The sequence below is a fragment of the Nuphar pumila genome, chromosome 7 (assembly GCF_984573655.1).
Source record: "Nuphar pumila chromosome 7, dmNupPumi1.hap1.1, whole genome shotgun sequence".
In the NCBI taxonomy this organism is placed as follows: Eukaryota; Viridiplantae; Streptophyta; class Magnoliopsida; order Nymphaeales; family Nymphaeaceae; genus Nuphar; species Nuphar pumila.
The window spans coordinates 116,581,748-116,604,483 of record NC_143255.1 but is presented as its reverse complement, the minus strand read 5'-3'; the positions used below and the strand labels follow the sequence as shown (position 1 = coordinate 116,604,483).

The window sequence follows — 22,736 nt, the reverse complement described above, 5'->3', positions numbered from 1 at the left end:
AGTCTTAAATAATCATCTTCGAGACACTTAAGTCTTTACAACCACTTCTTTTCTAGAATCATCATTTTTTTTGGCACCAATGGAGGAGTGGGTACTTAAGTCTTTGCAATCGCATCAAACTCCAATGCTAATTAATGCTGACAAACATGGGGATACGAGACACACATGCTTAAATACGTGGTGCTTATTGGGACCCCCCTAACACAAGGTGTAGCTAACTGCCCTCTTCGGTGGGTCTGCACCTTTCTTTAGCATAATCATTTGTTGCTGGAACTCTCAATCTTGAGAGTCCTGTAAGAAAGCACCGATCAACAACATCCGTATCTCCCTCGGGGTTTCAAACCCGACGACCATCCCAAGTACATTATGTCACAACGTACTCGTGATCCACCCCTTCACCAATCTACCAGATTTTCGCCAAGCCACGAAAATAGCGTTCAGAACTTTTTTCCGAGCAGCACCATACTATCGGATACTGTTATGATCGGATATGTCATGGGAGTTTCATTGGTAAGAAATCCTTGCATGTCCTGACTCTCAACAAGAGCCAAGACTTGTGTTTTCCAAAATTGTAAGTTTGAGACATTCAAAGTTGCTGGATATGGGTAGATCGCAGTTGAAGATGATCCTAAGGTACCACTAATTACATTTGACGCAACTATGGATGAAGAGTAAACAAAACTCAACTTTGGCTTATGGCACTCTGATACCATAAAACGAGAAAAAAAGGACTGCAAAAGGTTTATGTGGTTCTATATGTGAGGTCCTACGTCCACGAGATCAAAAGCTCACTGTAAGCTCTATGTATTATTATTCATATCATGAGATATATATTTATACATGCAGTACACAACATTTTAATTTCCCTCCTTATCTTCTATTGTCATGGAGGGATTTTTTGAATCATAATCAGATTCTATATCCTTCTCTTTTTTTGGACAATTCTCCTTTTTTACGAGTCTTTCTTCTTTAGTTTTCATGCAATGTATATCACACTCCTGATGATTTTATGTAGTTTCCTCCTTGCTCTTGTTGTGACTTTTCTTTTTTATTTTCTTTGGATGAGCCTCATCTTTATTTCCATTCTCTTTGGTTTGTTGAAGATAACGATAGATCTCATTAGGTCCATCCTCAATTCTTATTTCTTTGGGCCCTGTTTGGATGTTGCCAAAAAAAAAACTGCTTTCCAGAATTTTCGGAATTTCTACTAGAATTTTGCAACATGATCCAATGGTTAGGTTTTGCTTTTGGAGCATAGATCTATGTAAATCAAGTGTGTACCTACATAGGTTACGGTGGTACAATATATATATGAAAAAATATTTTGTACCTTCATGGTTAAGGAACCCCCTAGTTGAAACTCATTGCGGAAGGTTGTTTAACCAAATCAAACTTCATGAGTGTACTCAGTATGGTCCTAATAGTACGAATAGACTCTTGGATCATATTATACACCATTGATTTTATGATTTTATGAAGGTTGAAAGTGTAGTACATTATACACCATTGATTTTTCTACCCTTGTAAAATCTTACGTACCCTTGGATTTGTTAGAGAACCAAGTCCTCAAGATCAATATGCAAGTATTGATCCAATACAGGATGTAGGTCAAAAACCCATCCAAGATGAGGTTGCCAAATGTGAAGTTCATGATAAAGATCTCAAGAGTTATGTTGGTTTGGAAAATCTTGAGCATGAAGTTAGCAGTTATGACTTTCCAAGAAAATTAGAAGATATAAGAGGAGGTTGCCAAGCTCTCAAAAGTTCTAATGTTGTTAAGAATCTCACAATGGGAAAGTGGTTGACGTTCTAATGTAGTCTCTATTTATAAAAGCATGATAAATAAAATTGAAAAAGGCGGAGAGAGTGAGAGAGGTCAATCATTATCGTGAATGTAGGTCACCCTGACCGTGCGCATTAATGCTCGAAATCGCCAGGAAATGTCAGTTTTTTACAACCCTCTTACAACTGTGTAGTAATTCTTTGAAAACCCAGAGAACACAAATTTCACTTCTGCCCTATTTTTTACAAATGATTTCTCATCATAGATCCTGTCTTCGAGAGCCCTCTTTATATTCCTGTAAGGGGTTGATTTGGGACACATCCCTGTGAGAAATTTCTTCAACCCAAGAGATACATCTCTTGATGTCTAAACATGCAAGTTTATATTAGTGTAGATTATTATTTATTTAATTTAGTTTAATCAGTTTTATTCTTTTATTGTTACATGTAAAATAGTTGTAGCCTTTGGGAGAGAGTGCCTCCCAACGGTCCTCTTATGGCCACACGACCTTAAATTTCAACTCATGAATATGAGATTTGTTGAGTCAGTTACCACCCACTTATCTATTATGTTGCATCCTTTCTTGTTTTATGTCATACTGCTCTTCCACCACAAGCGCCTCAAGCGCGCCTTCTAATAGCGTTAGGTTGTGTTTGAACGGCCCATTTGTGGTGATTAGGATCTAAGATCTAAGATCCTCTATTCCTGCTTCATGTGTGTGTGAGAGAGAGAGAGAGAAAAAATATTTGGTACCAATGAAGTTACGGAACTATTGATTAGAAATCACCTCTATTTTCATATTTTTTTCTGTATTTTGTAGATTAGAACCCACAAATTTTTGGCACAAATCTACATGGTTTATTTTGTAGGAAATGGTTTTTGAATTATGTGATTGACATAGGTTTCCTAAGGGTTTCAAAAATCAATGGCCTGCAATGTACCAAAATTTGATGGCTCAGAAAATTGTGGTTTTATGTTGAAAAAAAATGATCCAAGGTCCGATACTTTGCAAACAAACCATGTTGAACACATCTATATGGTTAGACTGAGTCAACACAGCTTGCAACAATGATTTCCACTTAAATAGTTTTGTTCCTTCATTAGTATCAAATATTTACCTTATATATATATATATATATGGGAAAATATTGACTACCTGCGACAGTACATACTCTCTAAAAGAAACAGCCTAATTCATCACATTTTATTGTTTTTTTTTTTGTAGATCAAACCCTACAGGTACGATTTACCTAGTTTATTTTGAATTACCCAATTGCATTGTATAAGCAGGATTTTTGAACGCTTCAAAATTCAACGGTCTATAATGTGTAAAAAATTCATGATTGAGAAAACCATGTTTTTGCATCGAAACTGCTGGACCAAAAGTGCATTCCCTAGTAAAAAGATGAGTGGAGCCCTAGTAAAAAGTTCAAAACTCACAGGTGGCATCCCTTGCCACAAAGTCAAAGCTAAGTGTACTCCTCGGCAGGCAGAGGGGACACCAAAGGTCTTATCAACTGGAGGCCAGCCAATGCATAGTAAGTGACGAGGAGTTTTTCCTTTAAATTATCCCAAAAAAAAAGAAACTTTTTTTAAAACAAGCAATCATCCAATTATAAGGAACTGTACTACACGGGCGGAGATGTAAATATTTGGGATCCATCATTCAAAAGTATGGAGAAATTGATAGAGATGTAAATCATAGGATAAAGGTTGGGTGGATGAAATGGAAAAGTGCCCAATTGTTTTGGGATGAAGGCGTAGTTGTTGTTGTACTACACACGGGCGGACAAATATGATGTCTGATTGATGGCTGTAAACGAAGAGACATAGACGCCCTGTTAATGAAGGGGGGCAACCACTACCTAGCGCTACCGGGTTAGGATCGAACACCTTATCTATTATCATTGAATGTGCTCTCTTAAACGAGTCCTCAAGTGTCTTCTCAACATTCACAATTGGAATTCCAGGTATAGATAAATCCTTGTAACAAAAGAAACTCATGGCACAGCAAGCACTGAAGGAACTAAACGACAAGAAGTTCACACTGGACACAAACGGCACTTATATACACTTATATCCTTTTGTTTATAAAAGGTTTGGTTTTAAATAAGTAGGCACTTTATTTTTTGACAGAAATAAAATGGTAGCTTTTGGCTTCCATGAAATGGTGGAAATAGGGATGAGATACGATCACCGAGTCCATGAAACACACAAGTGATGAGAAAAACGAAGACCTCGAAAGAGCCCAGTGATTCACAAATATTATTTGGAGAACTCTTTGGCATATTGTATTCGTACGTTTTCCTGTACACGAGAGAGAGAGAGGGTAGTAACACGCCTTCTACCTCTTAAATATTACTACAAGTACCATTTGGTTCTACGTGTTATTTTTTCCCTGACATGAAAGTAGTAATTTACAAAAGGCCTGAACACTTCACGTGCAGAACGCCTGCACTTATGCGAGGCCTTGATATGGTATATTGGCATCTTTCACAAAAAGGTGAGTTTTTCTTTTGTAATATTTTACAAAGGCCTGCATTTACAACAAATAAAATATTGGCATAGAACATAGCCATCGGGTCACATTTCAATTGCTACCAATATCAGGTACGGCAAGTATCGCCATACATGATGGCAAAGCAGCATTGCAGAAGCATCAAGACAACCGTACAATCAACTTCTGAAACCTTTCAGCAAGACAGTGGTTATTGCAAGATTCGTATACCTGAACTAAAGAGCTCAACGCCATAATCATGATTGTCTTCCTCCGAACAGCAGAGGCATGACTGTCATCCTCATTCTCCACCGTAGTAGTTTCTGAGGATTGATGAACTGCCTCGTAGTTTAGTGAAAACATGGACTCGAACCATTCTTCTAGAAAGGGTGCCTTCTGTAGGAAACAATGAAATGAAACTTAAATAAATGCAGAAATCCTAATGAACATTGAATATATGACACAAATATAATAATTTACCAGATAGTCATATTAACTCAACCGCGGGACTCAGCACGTGTGTGTGCATGCGTGATTTATGTCAGCACATTTTGATAACAGAGAATCTAGCCAAAGGGAACGCTAGGTTGCAAAAGCACTAAGTTATATAACTCCAGGTAGCAAGGCTGACTGCACCTCTACCCACTGTCCAAGGCTTCAAGCTCGTATAACTTGAGCAGAAGGGTTTCAAGCCCATAACAATTCCTCTTTTCAGGCCAGCCACCCCAACTGTGTGTGTGTGTGTGTGTGTGTGTGTGATTTATTGATCTAAAATACACACATATCACACCATCATTCATACTGCATAAAGCATAAACTACCAAGACAAGAAGTAATATCATTAAGAAATATGAACGACATACAAAAATATAAATGATTACAATGAAACAGCTACTTACAATTAAAATCAGGAGATATGATAAGAACATATATGGTCATCGACACAAAATTGACTGTAATAGAAACATGTTTATGTCTATAAGGTATCACAGCATATCCAACATCAGTGCCAATGCAAGTATGCAAGGCTTTTGCATGTGACATAGCAGAGAGCATGCAAATGGCCATGATGCCATTGGCAAATCCTGGATCTAAAATTCGCTTTCATAAATCTTTTTGCTGTTGGACCATGCATTTAATATAATCAAATACTGGTATACCTAATTAAACATTTCTACTTTCTCAATAGTCGTCATGGTTTTATAAATGTATATAGAACATGAAGATGTGCTAGATTCAGTTTATTTAGCTGTCTTGAAAAATACAACAAAAAAATTCTGGGTCATGTCGACATTCAGAATGAGAACAAACTTTAAAATCTGGAAGTGAACAAAGATAAGAAAACCAACCTTTAGGAGGAAATCTTTTATAGGCCGAGGGTCATCAGGTGAAGTAAGGCTAAGCACATGCAGTGTAGTTGATGCCAACTGCCAACAAAACTAAATTGTAAGACATTCTCCTTGTAAGGAACCAATAAATAGGAACATGCAAGATTTAGATTTCACAAATTAACCTGTTCCTCAAGTGCATCCCTGTACTTGAAACTTGAGGGAATTATAACTTGGTCTGACTTTAAAGTTTCAAGTACATGCTCCAAACCTTGGAGGACATCAGAAAAAAAGTTTCCAAAATCTGTACCAGATAAACAAACTATATTAGGGACTATATATGATTGGCAGCCAAAAGGATACTTAAAAGTTATTAGGTCCAAATCCCCCAAAGGAGACAGGATCATCATGTTCCTAATTTCATTAATTTAGTTAAAAGTTATTAGGTCCGCATCACCCAAAGGAGACAGGATCATCATGTCCTTAATTTCATTAATTAGTTAAAAGTAATTAGCCCCACATCAGCCAAAGGAGACAGGATATACCCAAAGAGAATAAATGAAAACATCCCGAACTAATTATTTTAGATAGATGCTAATCATGAGGTGAAAGATCAACCAACGATCAGCCATTGCAACAAATGGCAAAAAAGGTAAATGTCAAACTTGAGGGTAGGACACCAGCACATGGAGAGTTGTCCAGCACTAACACATTCATCTTGTCACAGGAAAAAATCAGAATGATCCAAAAGTAATAGGATATAAAACGGTTAGTTATTCTATTCCTTACCATGTTTTGCCGCTGGTACAGCCAATGCAGCAGCAGCATGAATGCGAATCTTGAAATTTGATGAATCGCGGAGGAGAAGGAGAAGAATACTGTAAACAGAAGGCGCCCTGACAAGAACCAATATATTGTTCAATGTTTATATGAGTGCAAGTCACGACATTCTAGTTAATCAAAAGATCTTCCAAGTCAATTAATAAATGGATTTCGTTACATGAATCATGTCCAAAATAAAGCAAAAAAAGGGCCACGTCAAAGCATTCTGGAACATTGCATCCAACAACCAACAAAAGAGGAAGGTCCATAACAAGAGACACAAACAGATATACTTTGTGCACCATTTGCTTCTATAAACAGCAAGGTCCATAATAATACTTATGAAAAAGAGGCGAATAAGGATAATTGCATCTTTAATGCATATGGAGTGGAGTGAAATATATTATGTCACATGGACACTTCACTTAACCTGTGCATACCATATGTCGAAGCGACATGACACTCAGACACACCAGGACATTTCATGGACACAGTCAAAACAGTGTCGGACACGGTCAATATTGTGTCATTAACATATCTATTTCCTTTTATGATCTTGATTATTTATTTTGTATTCACTTGCAATTTTTTCTGTTCAAAATTATCCTCAATTGCATTACATGCTGACTCATTCCAGCGTCCATATCTGTGTCACATAGATTATATGAATAAATAGTACATATCGCAGTTATAACAGAAAGTAGGAATAACAACCCTTTCCTTTAACTCTCACATAGTTTTGCAGCACACAAGAAAATAAACTGCTCCCTGGAGGTTTAAACCACCAATCATATACATGATTTCAGAAAATTGTAGTTTTTTATATTTGCAAGACTGATACTCCCCCTTGAATTTTCAATAAACACAATTCATTCGACTTTCCAACATGATTTTCATTTCACCAAAAATTAAGAAATTCAAACAAAATGAGGAAGAACTGAATGTTCCAAATCCTCTTTTGCATGATGATGCTTTCTATTCTAAAAGATGACATATAGCAGAAGAAATAAGCATGCTCACCAAGCCATATCATGTAGTACCAATGTTTCATTGAGGAAAAGATTGGAAAGAGCATGGCAAACATTCCATTGGACCTGCAGGACAACATAGCAAAGTCGATTCTTCTGCAAAGTCATTCTTCACATATCTCAAAAAAAGACATGAATCTTGTGCATAAATATCACAATTTTCAAATGAAATAAGCAAATACCTTAACATTTCCAGTAGTAACACATGAAACAAATGCTTGCACCATCCTTTCTAGCCAATATGAGCCATTGGATGTTAGCACAAATCTGATACTAGGCACATGATCTCCTTTTGCTTCACACAAAGATACACGGTCCATGCTGTTGCTATCTAAATTGGGACGTTTTACACCCATGAAATCAACAAATCTTGACAGATTGCCAAGAGCCCTCACTGCGTTTGCCTTGACCTGCACAAACAAAAGATATGGGGTCAGAATCTAAAACATGAAATCTGAGCAAGATTTTCTAAGGAATAGGCGCTCATAGACAAGATAATATTTAATAGTTGCATCAATCAGAGAGCTTCCCAGCAGCTGAATATGCAATAAGAGCCCAGATAATTGAAGTGTCCCTCACTCCAACCTAGGCTTTGATACATATTATTCTTATGTCCTACAACTCCAAGAACATATATATACACACACACACACACACAGTTCACGCGTGTGCATGATGCACACACATGCACAAGCACAGACAGGTACATACTTATAAAGAGTAAACATTTTCTGCACTATAGATAGTACCATAAATCTGACCCAACAGGTGTCTTTCATGTTCATTTCTTAGGAAACTGAAACACATATGATGGTTCATTTCTTAGGAAAGACACTTTGTATTATGTTGTTTGAAGAATAAAAAAGATCTTTCCAAATCATGAAATTTAGGTGCATTGTGGCCCGTTGATTAGTGAAGTTTAAAAAGCCTGTCCACACATCACAATCACGACTAAAACATGATTTTTACTAGATAAACTACACCAATAATATATGTAAAGTTTGATCCACACGGCACATACAATGTTAGAAAAAAATTGTGGTGTCTACTAGATAGCAACTATCATAGCACTTCATATATACATACATATGCATACATAAATGCAATTGTTACTGTCTAGCAGACCCCACTAATATAGGAACTCCATCACTAGGGATTTTTGCTTTACTACTGCCAGTCAAAGTCAGAAGGAATAACATCAGGTGCAAAGGAATAATAGAACGCTTGCCATATCAAATGGCCAACACATGTTCTACAAGTGGTGTGCTATGACAAGGCATATAAGAATGAAAAGTGGATGAAAAAACAATCTTTGAAGTAAATGAAACAAAAATCGATCAAAAATCAAAAGGTAATATCATGTTTTCAGACTATCATGGCGATAAAGGTGATATTATTTGCCAGAAATTCATAGGCCATGTCACATAGGTGTGGAGGTTGCGACACGGCAATTTCAAAAAACTTGGGTGCAGGGGTGCGGATATATATATATATATATATATATATAGTTAGAGAAAGAAAGAGAGTAATGGGTTTGTGCTAAATGAAACGTGCTAAATGAGTTTTGCAGGGTTTTTTTTTTTGTTATTAATTCTGACTGTACAGATGTGATCTATGTACTTGATTTTATGGAGATCAGCTCTTGAAGTGTTTGATTCCGACACATGGGTGGGTTTTTATAGCATTCGAAAAATCAACAGTCCAAAATCTTTGTACATTTTTGAGGCTCCAAATATCATTTTTTCATCAAAAACACATGATCCAGGTGTGGATTCCTCGTAAATCGGCCATGCCCAACACATTTATGGGGTCATAACTGCGAAAAAAAACACCGGAAGAGCAGAAAAACCCATTTAGCACATTTCATTTAGCACGGACCTCTCTCTCTCTCTCTCTCTCTCTCTCTCTCTCTATATATATATATATATATATATATAACTGGTCTTGGTTAGGGTTAACGGAGCCCACTTTTGTACAGAAATGAACCTGTGTGGTTGATTTCACCTGACACAGAGGAAGTCGTGTCCAAGTGTCGCATCCGCATTGGTGGGGATGGGACGTGGTTTTGTTGCCCTGTTAGAAGAGTACATGTTACATAGTTCATAGGGCCGGTAAACAATCCGAATAAACCGAACAGGGGCTGTTTGGGCTCGGCTCATTTATAGCCACTACATGTTCAGGCTCGGCTCGTATAGCCGTTTGAGTTGAGCTCGGCTCGTATAGCCATTTGAGTTGAGCTTGGCTCGTATAGCCGTTTGAGTTGAGCTCGGCTCATATGTGCCCGTGCCAAATGAGCCAATCTCTATCTGGCTCGCCTAATTAAAAAAACATTTTTATTAAAGAGTGCACTGCAAGAATGTAACCCTTGACCTGTTAGAAGTAAGCATACCCGTCCGCCCAGTTGACCTAACATGCTTTTCTCGACATATACGACAACAACAACGCCTTCATCCCAAACAATTGGGGTCGGCGATATGAACCAAAAAGAAAATCATTGTGGGTCCTCCACATGAATCCTTCTCCTCCAATCATTTCTATCCAATGTCATGTCATCGGTGAGGTTCAAAGCATTCATATCCTTTCTTATCATCTCCATCCAAGTCTTCTTAGGCCTACCCCGACCTCTTTTAGCTAATATATTTTCCCATTTCTCTATCCTTCTAACCGGAGCATCATTAGGCCTCGCCGAATATGCCCAAACCATCGTAAATGATTCTCACTCATCTTATTTTCAATGGATGCAATGCCTACCTTCTTACGTATTTCCACATTCTGAATCTTATCTTTTAGTGTATTTCCACACATCCATCGAAGCATACGCATCTCAGTTACACTCATTTTTTGAAAATGATGTCTCTTGACAGCCCAACATTCCGTACCATATAGTAAAGCAGGTCTAATTGTCGTCCTATAAAACTTTCCCTTCAACCGCAATGGCATTCTACGATCGCACAACACTTCAGTTGCACTTTTTCATTTCAACCGCAATTGATGGAGATGTAAATCCTATGATTTACATCTCCATCAATTTCTCCATTCTTTTGAATGACAGATCCCAAATATTTGAAACAATCATCCACCGCTATATCTCATCACTACTTCGTTGCTTACTAAATTGACATTCCATATATTTTGTCTTACTCTTACTCAACGTAAAACCTCTTGCTTCCAAAGTTTGTTTCCATAATTCTAACTTAGCATTAACCCCAGCTCTAGACTCATCAATCAAAACAATATCATCAGCAAACAACATACACCATGGCACATTCTCTTGAATTGATCTTTTAAGTTCATCTATCACTATAGCAAAAAGGAAAGGGCTTAATGCAGATCCTTGATGTAACCCAACCGTTATAGGAAAATTGTTTGTCACCCTCCACAAGTGCGGACATTGGTTACTACTCCTTCGTACATATCTTTAATTATACTAATGTACTTATAAGAAATACCTTTCTTCGTCATTATCCACCAGAGAACATCCCTAGGTACTCTATCGTATGCCTTCTCTAAATCAATAAAAACCATATGCAAATATTTGTTCGCCTCTCTATATCTCTCAATAAGTTGTCTAAGAAGATGTATAGCTTCCATAGTTGATCTTCCAGAAATAAAACCAAATTGATTCTCCGATATCATGGCAACCTTCCTCAACCTATACTCAATCACCCTCTGCCAAAGTTTCATAGTATGACTCATGAGTTTTATACCACGATAGTTTGTGCAATCTTGTATATCACCCTTATTCTTATAGAGAGGCACCAAAGTACTCTTCCTTCACTCATTAGGCATCTTATTTGTTCGCCAAATCTTGTTAAAAAGATTTGCCAACCGTACTAAACCTTTCTCACCCAAGCATTTCCAAGTCTCGATAGGTATACCATCCAGGCCAACTGCCTTTCTAGATTTCATATTCTTCAAAGCCTCTGCAAATTCTTTCTTTTGAATCTTACGCACGAAGTCACGATTCATCTCATGAAAAGGAATGGAGAAGTTTCCAAGATCCTAGGCATGACTTCCATTAAATAGCTTATCAAAATAATGTTTCCATCTTTCCTTAATCTCCTCATCTTTAACAAAAACCCTTTGCGCTTCATCTTTGATACATCTAACCATACCCAGATCCCTCGATTTCATATCTCTCATCTTTGCAAGCCTATAAATATCCTTTTCGCCCTCCTTGGTATCCAACTTGTCATAGACCTCCTTATATACCTTATCTCTTCGCGTGCCGAACTACTTTTTTAGCTTCCTTCTTTGTTGCCATATACTTCTCCAAATTCTCATTATCCCGACTCTTACTTAGATTTCTATAACACTCTTTTTTAACCTTAATAGCTAATTTGACATCTTCGTTCCACCGTGATGTATCCTTACCTAGCGGTGCACCGCCTTTAGACTCACCCAAAACCTCATTCGCCACCTTTCGCAGGCAACCCGCTATCTTATTTCACATTGATTCTGCATCCGCCTCGAGACACCAATTAGCTTCCTTAGCTACCTGTTCTACAAACATTCCTTGTTTAGCTTCTTTCAGTGCCCACCACTTAATTCAAGGATCTATCCTATGTCTATCCCTTTTGTGGCATTTTCTAATTTTAAGATCTAAAATTAAGACTATGTTGTGTAGCTACACTTTCTCCTAATATAACCTTACAATCGATGCAACAACCCCTATCTCTCTTTATGAGTAGGAAAAAATCTATCTGACTCTTATTAACCCCACTTTTAAATGTTACTAGGTGAGACTCCCTTTTCCTAAACCACGTGTTGGCTAAGATCAAATCATAGGACAAACCAAAATCTAAAATTCTTTCTGCACTTTCGTTTGTTTCTCCTATACCATAGCCTCCATGGATACTCTCAAATCCATCCCTACTAATGCCTACATGTCCATTAAGGTCTCTGCCGATGCAAATCTTTTCTCCATGAGATATCCCTTGTACTACTCCGTCTAAATCTTCCCAAAATTGCCCCTTAATGGAATCGTCTAAACCGACTTGAGGTGCATAAACACTAATCAATTAATAATATATGTACCTACTACTAATCTAATAAGTATAATTCTATCCCCTTTCCTACGGACCTCAACTACATTATCTATAAACTCACGTCTAATAACAATCCCAACTCCATTCTTATTCCTATGTATTCCTGTATACCAAATCTTATATCCCCAATGTTGTATCACTTTTGCTTTCTCACCTACCCATTTGGTCTCTTGTAAACATAAAATATCAATCTTTCTCCTACACATAACCTCTACTAACTCTACCAACTTACCAGTTAAAGACCCTATGTTCCAAGTGGCTAACCAAATTGTATGGTCTTGAACTACCTTTTTTACCCTCATCCGTCCAACAAAGTGTGGGAACCCTTGCCTATTTGACCCCACCCCTGGGCGCCGGTTTGACACGTCACTTCTGAGCAATGTCCTAGCTACCCTTGCCACCTTATCACTGCCTCCGGGCCTATAGAGTACAGAGCGTCGCTTAGTAGGGAACGCCCCAACGAAATTCGCATATTGGTTCATATTCATAGGATGTGACTACGTTTTTACGGTGGCTGTCACTGGCCTACCGCAACCCTCCTCCGTTATCCGGGCTTAGGACAGACAGTGTATAACTAAACAATTATGCACAGGATAAAAAACACGGCCTAAAAATGTATAAAAAGCAAGTTTTTTTTTTAAAAGAAACGACATGAAAATGCCAACAAAAGGAGAATTTGGTGGAAGTACATAAAAAAATACCTTGAATCGTCCCTCATCGAGGGGGGCATCCTCCGTCGCCCGTGTCGGATCGCCCAAAGCGTGAAAACCCCCTCCCTGTCGCTGAGAGAGAGAGGGAGATAGATGTGCGGTGGGAGCTTCGTCTACCTCCGGCGACTCAGGTTCCGACGAGCTTCCTGCAAGAGAGAGAGAGAGAGAGAGAGTTAATCGAGTTTGAGGGTTGGGGGAAGGCACCGACGAGCTTCGTCTACCTCCGGCGACCCAGGTTCTGATGACCCAAAGAGAGAGAGTATCTGGTAGTCGAGGTTTCAGATTGCGTCCCTGCTCTGCGAGGGGCGGACGCAGAGGGTATCGCCGGCGGAAGATGGCGCACGGGGGTTCTGGCGTCAGGTGACCTCCGCTGAGGTGGGGTGGATGCCGGCAGTGTGTCGCCGGTGTCGAGAAGAGAGGCAAAAAGAGGGTCGGGGCTAGGGGTCTGGAGTGAGGATCGGGTCGGGGTGAAGCCGACTGATTAAGGCAACAGGTGGGTCAGTGGTGACGTCGTGGGACAGGGAGAGGGTTTGGGGGTCGCCCGCAGGAGGAGAGGTGGCCGGAGAAAGGGGTGTCGGCCGGCGTCTGGTGAGGGTGCCGACGTGGGGGCGGCTCCGGCGAACAGAAGAAGACGAGGGAAGCAGGCGAGCGACAGTCAGGGTTGTTGGGAAACGGAGGCCATCGGCCTGCGGGCTGCCGGAGAGCGAGGTCGGAGAGAGGCGAGCAGGGGAGGAGAAAGGAGGTGGAACAGGGGGGAAAAGGGCTGGTCGGGGGCGGTGGTGCTGTCGCCGGTGGCTGTGCTCGCCGGTGGCGGCGGGTCAGGAAAGGCGACGAGAGGGAGAGGGCTGCGGCGCAGGGGGTTCTGCCCCCTCTTCGACGGCGGACTAAGGTATACAAATTTGCTCTTTTAGACAAATTGGTAATTTCCCGATTGCTTACCAGGGCCCTTATTTTCTTCTGAGCCAATGGCGTGGGGTGAAGCTGAGGGAGAGGATGGGTCCGCTTTTCTCGACATATGTGGTATATAAATTCCATATAAAATATATAAAAGATCCTATACGAGATGAGCCGAAATGAACACCCCTTGTTCATGCTCGGCTGGGCTATCTATACTGAACGATCTCATGCTCGACTCGCCATCCAAACGAATTGAACACAAATGAGTTTGGAATGAGCCGAGCCACGAGTCGCTCGGTTCGTTTCCCATCCCCAGAAATTCATGATATGTTAGGAATATTGTGTTTGTAAGGGCAAAATAATCAGATGTATTTTTATTATAATGTCATTAACTGATTGCATTAAGGGTAAACCAGTCTTTTGTCGCACCCTAACACAATGTTTATATATTGACTAATGATAACAGAACCCACAAGGGAAAATCGTAGGACTTTTTGCTAGACTCCTTTTGTCTTCTCCCATTCCCTCCTCACACATGTATACAAATCTCAGTCGAGGCACAAACTTTTATGGTATCAGAACTCAGATCCAGGAGAGTTCCATTAGATCCAAGCTTTTAGTCTTTCCTTCTTCTTCTTCTTCGGTTGTCTTTCTTCTCCTTCCATTGTCCTCCTTCTTTCTTCTTTCTCTTGTTTTACCTTCTTTCTTCTATTTCCTTTGTTGGTCACTGAATCAGGCAGTCTGATTCAAATCCATTGTCTTGTTGATCAGATCGTGTTGATAAGATTTGACCTGAACAGTATTATATCAGGTTCAGATCTGATATTTTGAATCAAATATCTCGCTGCCTACCCAGTCTTTGTTTATACAGATTTCCATATTTCTGATCAGATCTGATTTGGATTGAAACCGTCTTACCAACATCAGATCTGAATCCTCGCATCAAGATATGTATTGGATCTTGATTCCTATAGCCAATTCAAATCTGTGTGCCTCTTTCTGTTCTTTTCCTTTTGCTAATATTGTAGTCTTAGTCCTGTTTTATTCACATCCTGCATCTTTTATCAGTTTTGGATCAAAACATGTTACACTAGCTGATTGATTGATGCTCGTATGAACTGGTATTAACATTCACGAATTAAGATAACCTTTGTCGGATTGCTACAGGTCGTCTGAAAAAAAAGAGGCGCATGTTACATTTGTTGAGTTATCTTTCTTATTTTCTTTTCTGATCCAATTACATTAGTGTTTTCGATGGCTGCAAATTTGTCTTTTCCTCTTCCCATAAATTCCTTTTTTTCTTTCCCATCTTGTTCCAGAGAAATTGATAACTTCCAACTTTACAATCTGGAAGCGTCAAACTACTCCCTTTATTGAAAACTTGGATTTGATGGGACACCTGAACGATTCTAATCCCATGCCCCCCCCCCGAGTTCCTTGTAGAGATGTGTTGAGAAGCAGTCACCGTACATATGCATATGGGTAGTTTGGTAACTGCTTAAGAGGTCAAGGGCATTATTGTAAACAAGGTGTTTTAGTCTAATCTCTCTATTTAAGTGAGATTAAACCTAATGAGCATTAATGATTCTCTCTCTCTCTCTCTCTCTCTCTCTCTCTCTCTCTCTCTCTCTCTCTCTTCTCTGATTTGCTAGAAACCCTAGCCGACTTCAACATGGTATCAAAGCAGGACGTAGCTCTGGGTGTCTGACGTGATCGATCCTCACGCTGATTGGGTGGCGTTGTGTGTACATAGTGAAGAGCGATCTGAACAGAGACAAAGTTGATCGCTGTGTGCAGCAACTACAGCGATCGCTGTGTACAGAGTGTACCGCGATCTGGAACTTCTCCAAGCCAGTAGAAAGATGATCGGGTGGCGCTGTGTGCTAGCATGAACAGTGATCTGAACAGCGTGAACAGCGATCAGCCTCTCGAGCAGGAACGTTGATCGGGTGTGCGTTGTTTGTGTAGTAGCAGGTATGTGCGCGTAGCAGCAGGGAGACTCCGACTGTGTCGATGGTGGCTGATGATGGTTGTGTGGATGTCGACAAGGCCTGCAGTCTCCATCATGATGAAGTTGTGGTATGCGTGTTGTCGGAATTTTTTTTAGTCGTGGTATGCATCTTGTTGCAGTTTTTAAGGTAAATAGTTCAGATTTTATCAGGGTGATTAAAATCTGGTAGAGTCGGCTTCCCAGTTGATAGTTGGTGCACACGTTTGTTTTGGATCTGAACAGTGTATTACAGTTTTTTTTTATATATCAGATTTTATCAGAATAATTAAAATCTGGTAGAGTGGGCTTCTCAGTTGGTAGTTGGTGTGCTCGTCAGATCCAAGTTTTCAGCAGTTGGTAGTTGCGTGTGGGTGTATTTTCATGGCTGAAATGCAGAAGTTAAACATGAAGACTGAAACTGTGTCTGATTATAAAGCCTTTGCAAACCCTTTTTCATATGGATCATTTGTAAAGTTGGATGAGACTAACTATGCTAGATGGTCGCGTACGTTCATGATGTCTGTTTCAGAGCATCGTAGAAAACATATTTTGTAAGAAAATGAGCCTATGGACAAAACTGAAAAGTATGCTACATGGGAAGAGGACAATGCTATTGTCATGTCTTGGATTATGAATAGTGTGCAACCTCACATAGTGTGAACACCCCAAATTTTCCAAAAAAATCCAAAAATTCCTTCTTTGCCCCTGGGTCCATCTTTTTGAATGATCAGGTCAATTTTTGATAAAATTTCCATTCATTTCTCAGATTTGTTGGAAACCAGACCCAATTTTCATTTCTAACCCATTTTCTGAAGGATTTTCCAAAGAACAACGTTAAAACTCTCAAAGAACCCTTCCTTTGTAAATATTTTCAAATTTTATAAAATATTTTAAAGATCCTTTTATTTTCTCGTAAGTTTTAGAGTTTTATCTTAAAAACACCGAAAAAATGTGGAAAATGCCGAAAGAAAATGACAAAAATAAAAAAAATCAAGAAAATATGCCGTTTAAACCCCTTTTGAAACTCATTTTGCTAAAAAACTCATTTGAAAAACCATTTTTATGTAAAATCCTTTTGATGGAGCCCCTTTTTGGAAATTGGGAAAAGCTGTAACGGCTCCCTCCCACTCTCGAACTCTCTTCCTCTCTCCCTCCATCGCACCCTCTTCCTCCTCCACTCATCTCCAACAACTTCGATCCGTTCCTGAAGCTTCTTCCCCTTCTTTAAAAAGGGCACGAAGGAGAAGAGTTGGGCATCCATCTTCACCCTACCATCCTCCTCTCTCACGACCCGTCTTCACCCCACCATCGCCTCCTTCTGCATACATTGTCTTCCCTCTTCCTCTAGTGCTTCCCCTCTAAGCCGTTGAAGAAACTTCAAATCCTCTTCTTCAAAGCTTCGAAGTCTCACAATTGCAAACAAGGTAAGGACTCTTCATTTATCCCTGGCATCCCCTCATCTTCATAAAGTTTTAATGCATGTTTTAGAGTTCATTTTCCCCTATTTTCATCTTCGTTATCTGTATTTCTTCACTTGCGTTGTAATTTTTAGTATTTATTTCTATTTAAAGTCTACAGTGGATTTTTGATCTTTTCTTATATGCCAATGACCGACGATGCCTCACCGATTCATCTAGGTGTTTGGACTTCAATTTTATCTTTGTTATCATCTTACTTTTTTTTATTTCCTGTAAAATTTTGCTTATGGTATAACCTTGTATTGATCTTTATTTCTTTTCTCCCTTCTGAGGCATCCGTGATAGGATCAACCTGCTCTTTCTTAGCAGGACTGATCTATTATTTGCTACAGCAATGGAATATACAGAATTCCAACATTCCTTTTTTTTTTTGAAATTTCTTTAGCTTAGGCAATTTGAACATCTACTCGTTCGGTTTTTCCCCTTTACATTTTCCATTTCCTTTGTTATTGTTTCTTCTTTATTTTTATTTTATTTTTTATTCTTTCCCTTTTCTTCTGTGATTGGTGGTGTCATTACCGATCGTTCTTTGTTTTTCCGTTCAACATTACTTGTGTTTATTGCAAGTTATTTTTATTAACCTATCATTTCGTTTTTACTAAATTCACGCTTTCATCGGTATTTCACCCCCCACCCCCCTTTATTATAATCAGTGAAATATTCTCTTAGATCATTACCCATATTGCTTGTTGTTCTGCATTTTGGGTTCTTTCAGTTTATCATATTTATCTCTTCAGCTTTCGTATTAACCAAAATATTTCATATTTTATCTTTGCATCACTTTTTTTTTCTTTTATCATCAACCCATCTTCATATATACCTCTGCCCTCGTTAGTTGTAAATGCCCAGCGTGTCACCCGTTATTGTTTCCTTTAACATGTGGTGCTGCTGTGCTATCTTGCCTTAGTCGTTTTAATTCTGCATCTCGTTAATTGGCTACATCTCAATAGATTTATTATGTATCTTTCCCGTTATCATCCATCCGTTGTTGTGTAATGCATCAAACCCCCTGTGTCTTGCTGTTATATTTCCTTCTTCATCAGCATCCAATTCTTTATATTTCTGTAATCCACCATCCATTGTTTCACAGCTATCCTGCTACTCATGACCTTTTCCTTTTACCCTTTCATTTTATCATATTACATAAATCTCTTCATTTTGTTTCAGCTTCCTCCATGAAACAGTTTGTTTTAAACCTTCCAATTTGTACTATCAATTCATACAGCAACTTGTTCTGTGTCTAATTTTTTTTTTTTTCATTCCTTATGTGAAGTATTATTTGTTTATTGCTTCTGCATGGCTGAAAGTGTAGCTCAGCATTTTAGCTTTAGAATGACTCACAGAATACTCCTGCTATAGTGCTTTTGTGTATATGCTTCCTAAAGCTTTCATTATTGAACAGTTTGATTATTGTTCTGCTCTTTTGCAAAATGCTTTTGTCTGCGAAATTTGGCTAGCTTTCTTGTTATGCTTGTCCAAACCACCATGCTTCAACTTGAGGTTTGTGTGCATTTTAGTTATTCATTATGGTTTTTTTTTTCTCTCTCTCTTTTCTGTATGTGCATTTTCGTTTTCTTTTTGTTATCACTAATCGCTATCCTGCTGTCCTCCTGTATACGAACGAGGCATGGGTTCAACTATTGGACCCCTCTCGAAAGTAGTTTGTGAAATGTGAAAAATGGCAAGAGAGTGTCATAAAGGGGTTTTGATGAAGATTACTGCAGCTATCTGCTCAAGGACCAGCTTTCAACAGCTTCAGAAGATGGTATTGTTGTGTTATTCATTCTGTTCTGGCTCCATCAGATTGAGCCATGTCATGGGATTTCATTATCTAAGTTACTTGAAGAAACAGATCAGTTTAAATTTTCTTCCCACTGAATGTATGCTCACTCATATTCAAGTAGTAACCCCTTTGCAATCCACGTTCACCCTCACCCTCCTGATGCATACTCTCCATTGCTGCATTTATTTTATTTCATATATAGCATTTAGGACTTATAACTCCGCCTGTGTAGTTATACACTGCCGGTCCCAAGCCCGGATAAAGGAGGAGGGTTGCGGTAGGCCTGTGACAGCCAGCATAAAAACTTTGTCATATCCTATGAAAATGAACCAATATGAGAATTTCGTTGGGGCGTTCCCTACTGAGCGACGCGCTGTACTCTCTAGGCCCGGAGGCAGTGATAAATGTGCAAGGGTTGCTAGGTCGTCGCCCAGAAGCGACGCGTCACACCGGCGCCCGGGTGTGGTGTCAAATAGGCAAGGGTTCCCTCACTTTGTTGGACGGGTGGGGGTAAAGAAGTTAGTCCAAGACCATAAAATTAGGTTAGCCACTTGGAACATAGGGTCTTTAACTGGTAAGTTGGTAGAGTTAGTAGATGTTATGTGTAGGAGAAAGATTGATATTTTATGTCTTCAAGAGACCAAATGGGTAGGTGAGAAAGCTAAAGTGATAGAACCTTGGGGATATAAGATTTGGTATACAGGAATAAATAGGAATAGGAATGGAGTAGGGATTGTTATGAGTCGTCAGTTTATAGATAATGTAGTTGAGGTCCGTAGGAAGGGTGATAGAATTTTACTTATTAAATTAGTATTAGGTACGGATATTATTAATATTATTAGTGTTTATGCACCTCAAGTAGGTTTAGATGATTCCATTAAGCATCAATTTTGAGAAGATTTAGATGGAGTAGTACAAGAGACATCTTATGGAGAAAAGCTTTTCATCGGCGGTGACCTTAATGGACATGTAGGCATTAGTAGGGATGGATTTGAGAATATCCATGGAGGCTATGGTATAGGAGAAAGAAATGAAAGTGGAGAAAGGATTTTAGATTTTTGTTTGTCCTATGATATGATCTTAGCAAACACTTGGTTTAGGAAGAGGGAGTCTCACCTAGTAACATTTAAAAGTGGGGTTAATACGAGTCAGATAGATTTTTTCCTACTTAGAAAGAGAGATAGGGGTTGTTGCATCGATTGTAAGGTTATACCAGGAGAAAGTGTAGCTACACAACATAGAGTCTTAATTTTAGATCTTAGAATTAGACAATGCCGCAAAAGGGATAGACATAGGATAGATCCTAGAATTAAGTGGTGGGCACTGAAAGGAGCTAAACAAGGAAAGTTTGTAGAGCAGGTAGTTAAGGAAGTTGATTGGTGTCTCGAGGAGGATTCAGAATCAATGTGGAATAAGATAGCGGGTGGTATGAGAAAAGTAGCTAAGGAGGTATTGGGTGAGTCTAAAGGCGGTGCACCACTAGGTAAGGATACATCATGGTGGAACGAGGATGTCAAATTAGCTATTAAGGTTAAAAGAGAGTGTTATAGAAATCTAAGTAAGAGTCGTGATAATGAGAATTTGGAGAAGTATATGATAGCAAAGAAGGAAGCTAAAAAAGTTGTTCGAAACGCGAGGGCTAAGGTATATAAGGAGGTTTATGACAAGTTGGATACCAAAGAAGGCGAGAAGGATATTTATAGGCTTGCAAAGATGAGAGATAGGAAATCGAAGGATTTGGGTATGGTTAGATGTATCAAAGATGAAACGCAAAGGGTTTTAGTCAAAGATGAGGAGATTAAGGAGAGATGGAAAGATTATTTTGATAAGCTATTTAATGATAGTCATGCTCAAGATCTTGGAGACTTCTCCATTCCTTTTCATGAGATAAATCGTGACTTCATGCGCAAGATTCAAAAGAAAGAAATTGCAGAGGCTTTGAAGAAAATGAAATCAAGAAGTCCAGTTGGCCCAGATGGTATACCTATCGAGGCTTGGAAATGCTTGGGAGAGAAAGGTTTAGAATGGTTGACAAATCTTTTTAACTTGATTTGGCGAACAAATAAGATGCCTAATGAGTGGAGGAAGAGTACTTTGGTGCCTTTATATAAGAATAAGGGTGATATACAAGATTGCACAAACTATCGTGGTATAAAACTCATGAGTCATACTATGAAACTTTGGGAGAGGGTGATTGAGTCTAGGTTGAGGAAGGTTGTCATGATATCGGAGAATCAATTTGGTTTTATGCCTGGAAGATCAACTATGGAAGCTATACATCTTCTTAGACAACTTATTGAAAGATATAGAGAGAGGAACAAAGATTTGCATATGGTTTTTATTGATTTAGAGAAGGCATACGATAGAGTACCTAGGGACGTTCTCTGGTGGACAATGATGAAGAAAGGTGTTTCTCTCAAGTACATTAGTATAATTAAAGATATGTATGAAGGAGTAGTAACCAATGTCCGCACTTGTGGAGGGGTGACAACCAATTTCCCGATAACGGTTGGGTTACATCAAGGATCTGCTTTAAGCCCTTTCCTATTTGCGATAGTGATGGATGAGCTTACGAGATCAATTCAAGAAAATGTACCGTGGTGTATGTTGTTTGCTGATGATATTGTTTTGATTGATGAGTCTAGAGCTGGGGTTAATGCTAAGTTAGAATTATGGAGACAGACATTGGAAGCTAGAGGTTTTAAGTTGAGTAAGAGTAAGACTGAATATATGGAATGTCGGTTTAGTAAGCAACGAAGTAGTGATGGGAGTGTAGTGAAGCTTGGTGAGCAAGATATACCGGTGAATGATTATTTCAAATATTTGGGATCCATCATTCAAAAGTATGGAGAAATTGATGGAGATGTAAATCATAGGATAAAGGTTGGGTGGATGAAATGGAAAAGTGCTACTGGAGTGCTGTGCGATCGTAGAATGCCATTGCGGTTGAAGGGAAAGTTTTATAGGACGACTATTAGACCCACTTTACTATATGGTACGGAATGTTGGGCTGCCAAGAGACATCATATTCAAAAAATGAGTGTAGCTGAGATGCGGATGCTTAGATGGATGTGTGGAAATACAATAAAAGATAAGATTCGGAACGAAGAGATACGTAAGAAGGTAGGTGTTGCACCCATTGAAAATAAGATGCGAGAGAATCGTTTACGGTGGTTTGGACATATTCGGCGAAGGCCTAATGATGCTCCAGTTAGAAGGTTGGAGAAATGGGAAAATATATTAGTTAAAAGAGGTCGGGGTAGGCCTAGGAAGACTTGGATGGAGATGATAGGAAAGGATATGAATGCTTTGAACCTCACCGAGGACATGGCGTTGGATAGAAATGATTGGAGGAAAAGGATTCATGTGGAA

At 39.0% G+C, this 22,736-nt stretch overlaps 1 protein-coding gene across 2 annotated transcripts in view; it reads right to left on the bottom strand.

The window, feature by feature from the left end:
* Positions 1–4,199: 4,199 nt before the first annotated feature.
* Positions 4,200–22,736, bottom strand: part of LOC149833088 (ARM repeat superfamily protein) — a 78,955-nt gene continuing 60,418 nt past the window's right edge. For both annotated transcript variants that reach the window (XM_090014896.1, XM_090014897.1), the window contains exons 22-27: positions 7,641–7,868; positions 7,451–7,524; positions 6,398–6,504; positions 5,794–5,912; positions 5,630–5,707; positions 4,200–4,676 (exon numbers count right to left, since the gene is read on the bottom strand). In XM_090014896.1, the coding sequence (XP_089871022.1) occupies positions 4,443–4,676; positions 5,630–5,707; positions 5,794–5,912; positions 6,398–6,504; positions 7,451–7,524; positions 7,641–7,868 (840 nt within the window). In that variant the 3' untranslated portion in view covers positions 4,200–4,442. The remainder of the gene's footprint in view (positions 4,677–5,629; positions 5,708–5,793; positions 5,913–6,397; positions 6,505–7,450; positions 7,525–7,640; positions 7,869–22,736) is intronic.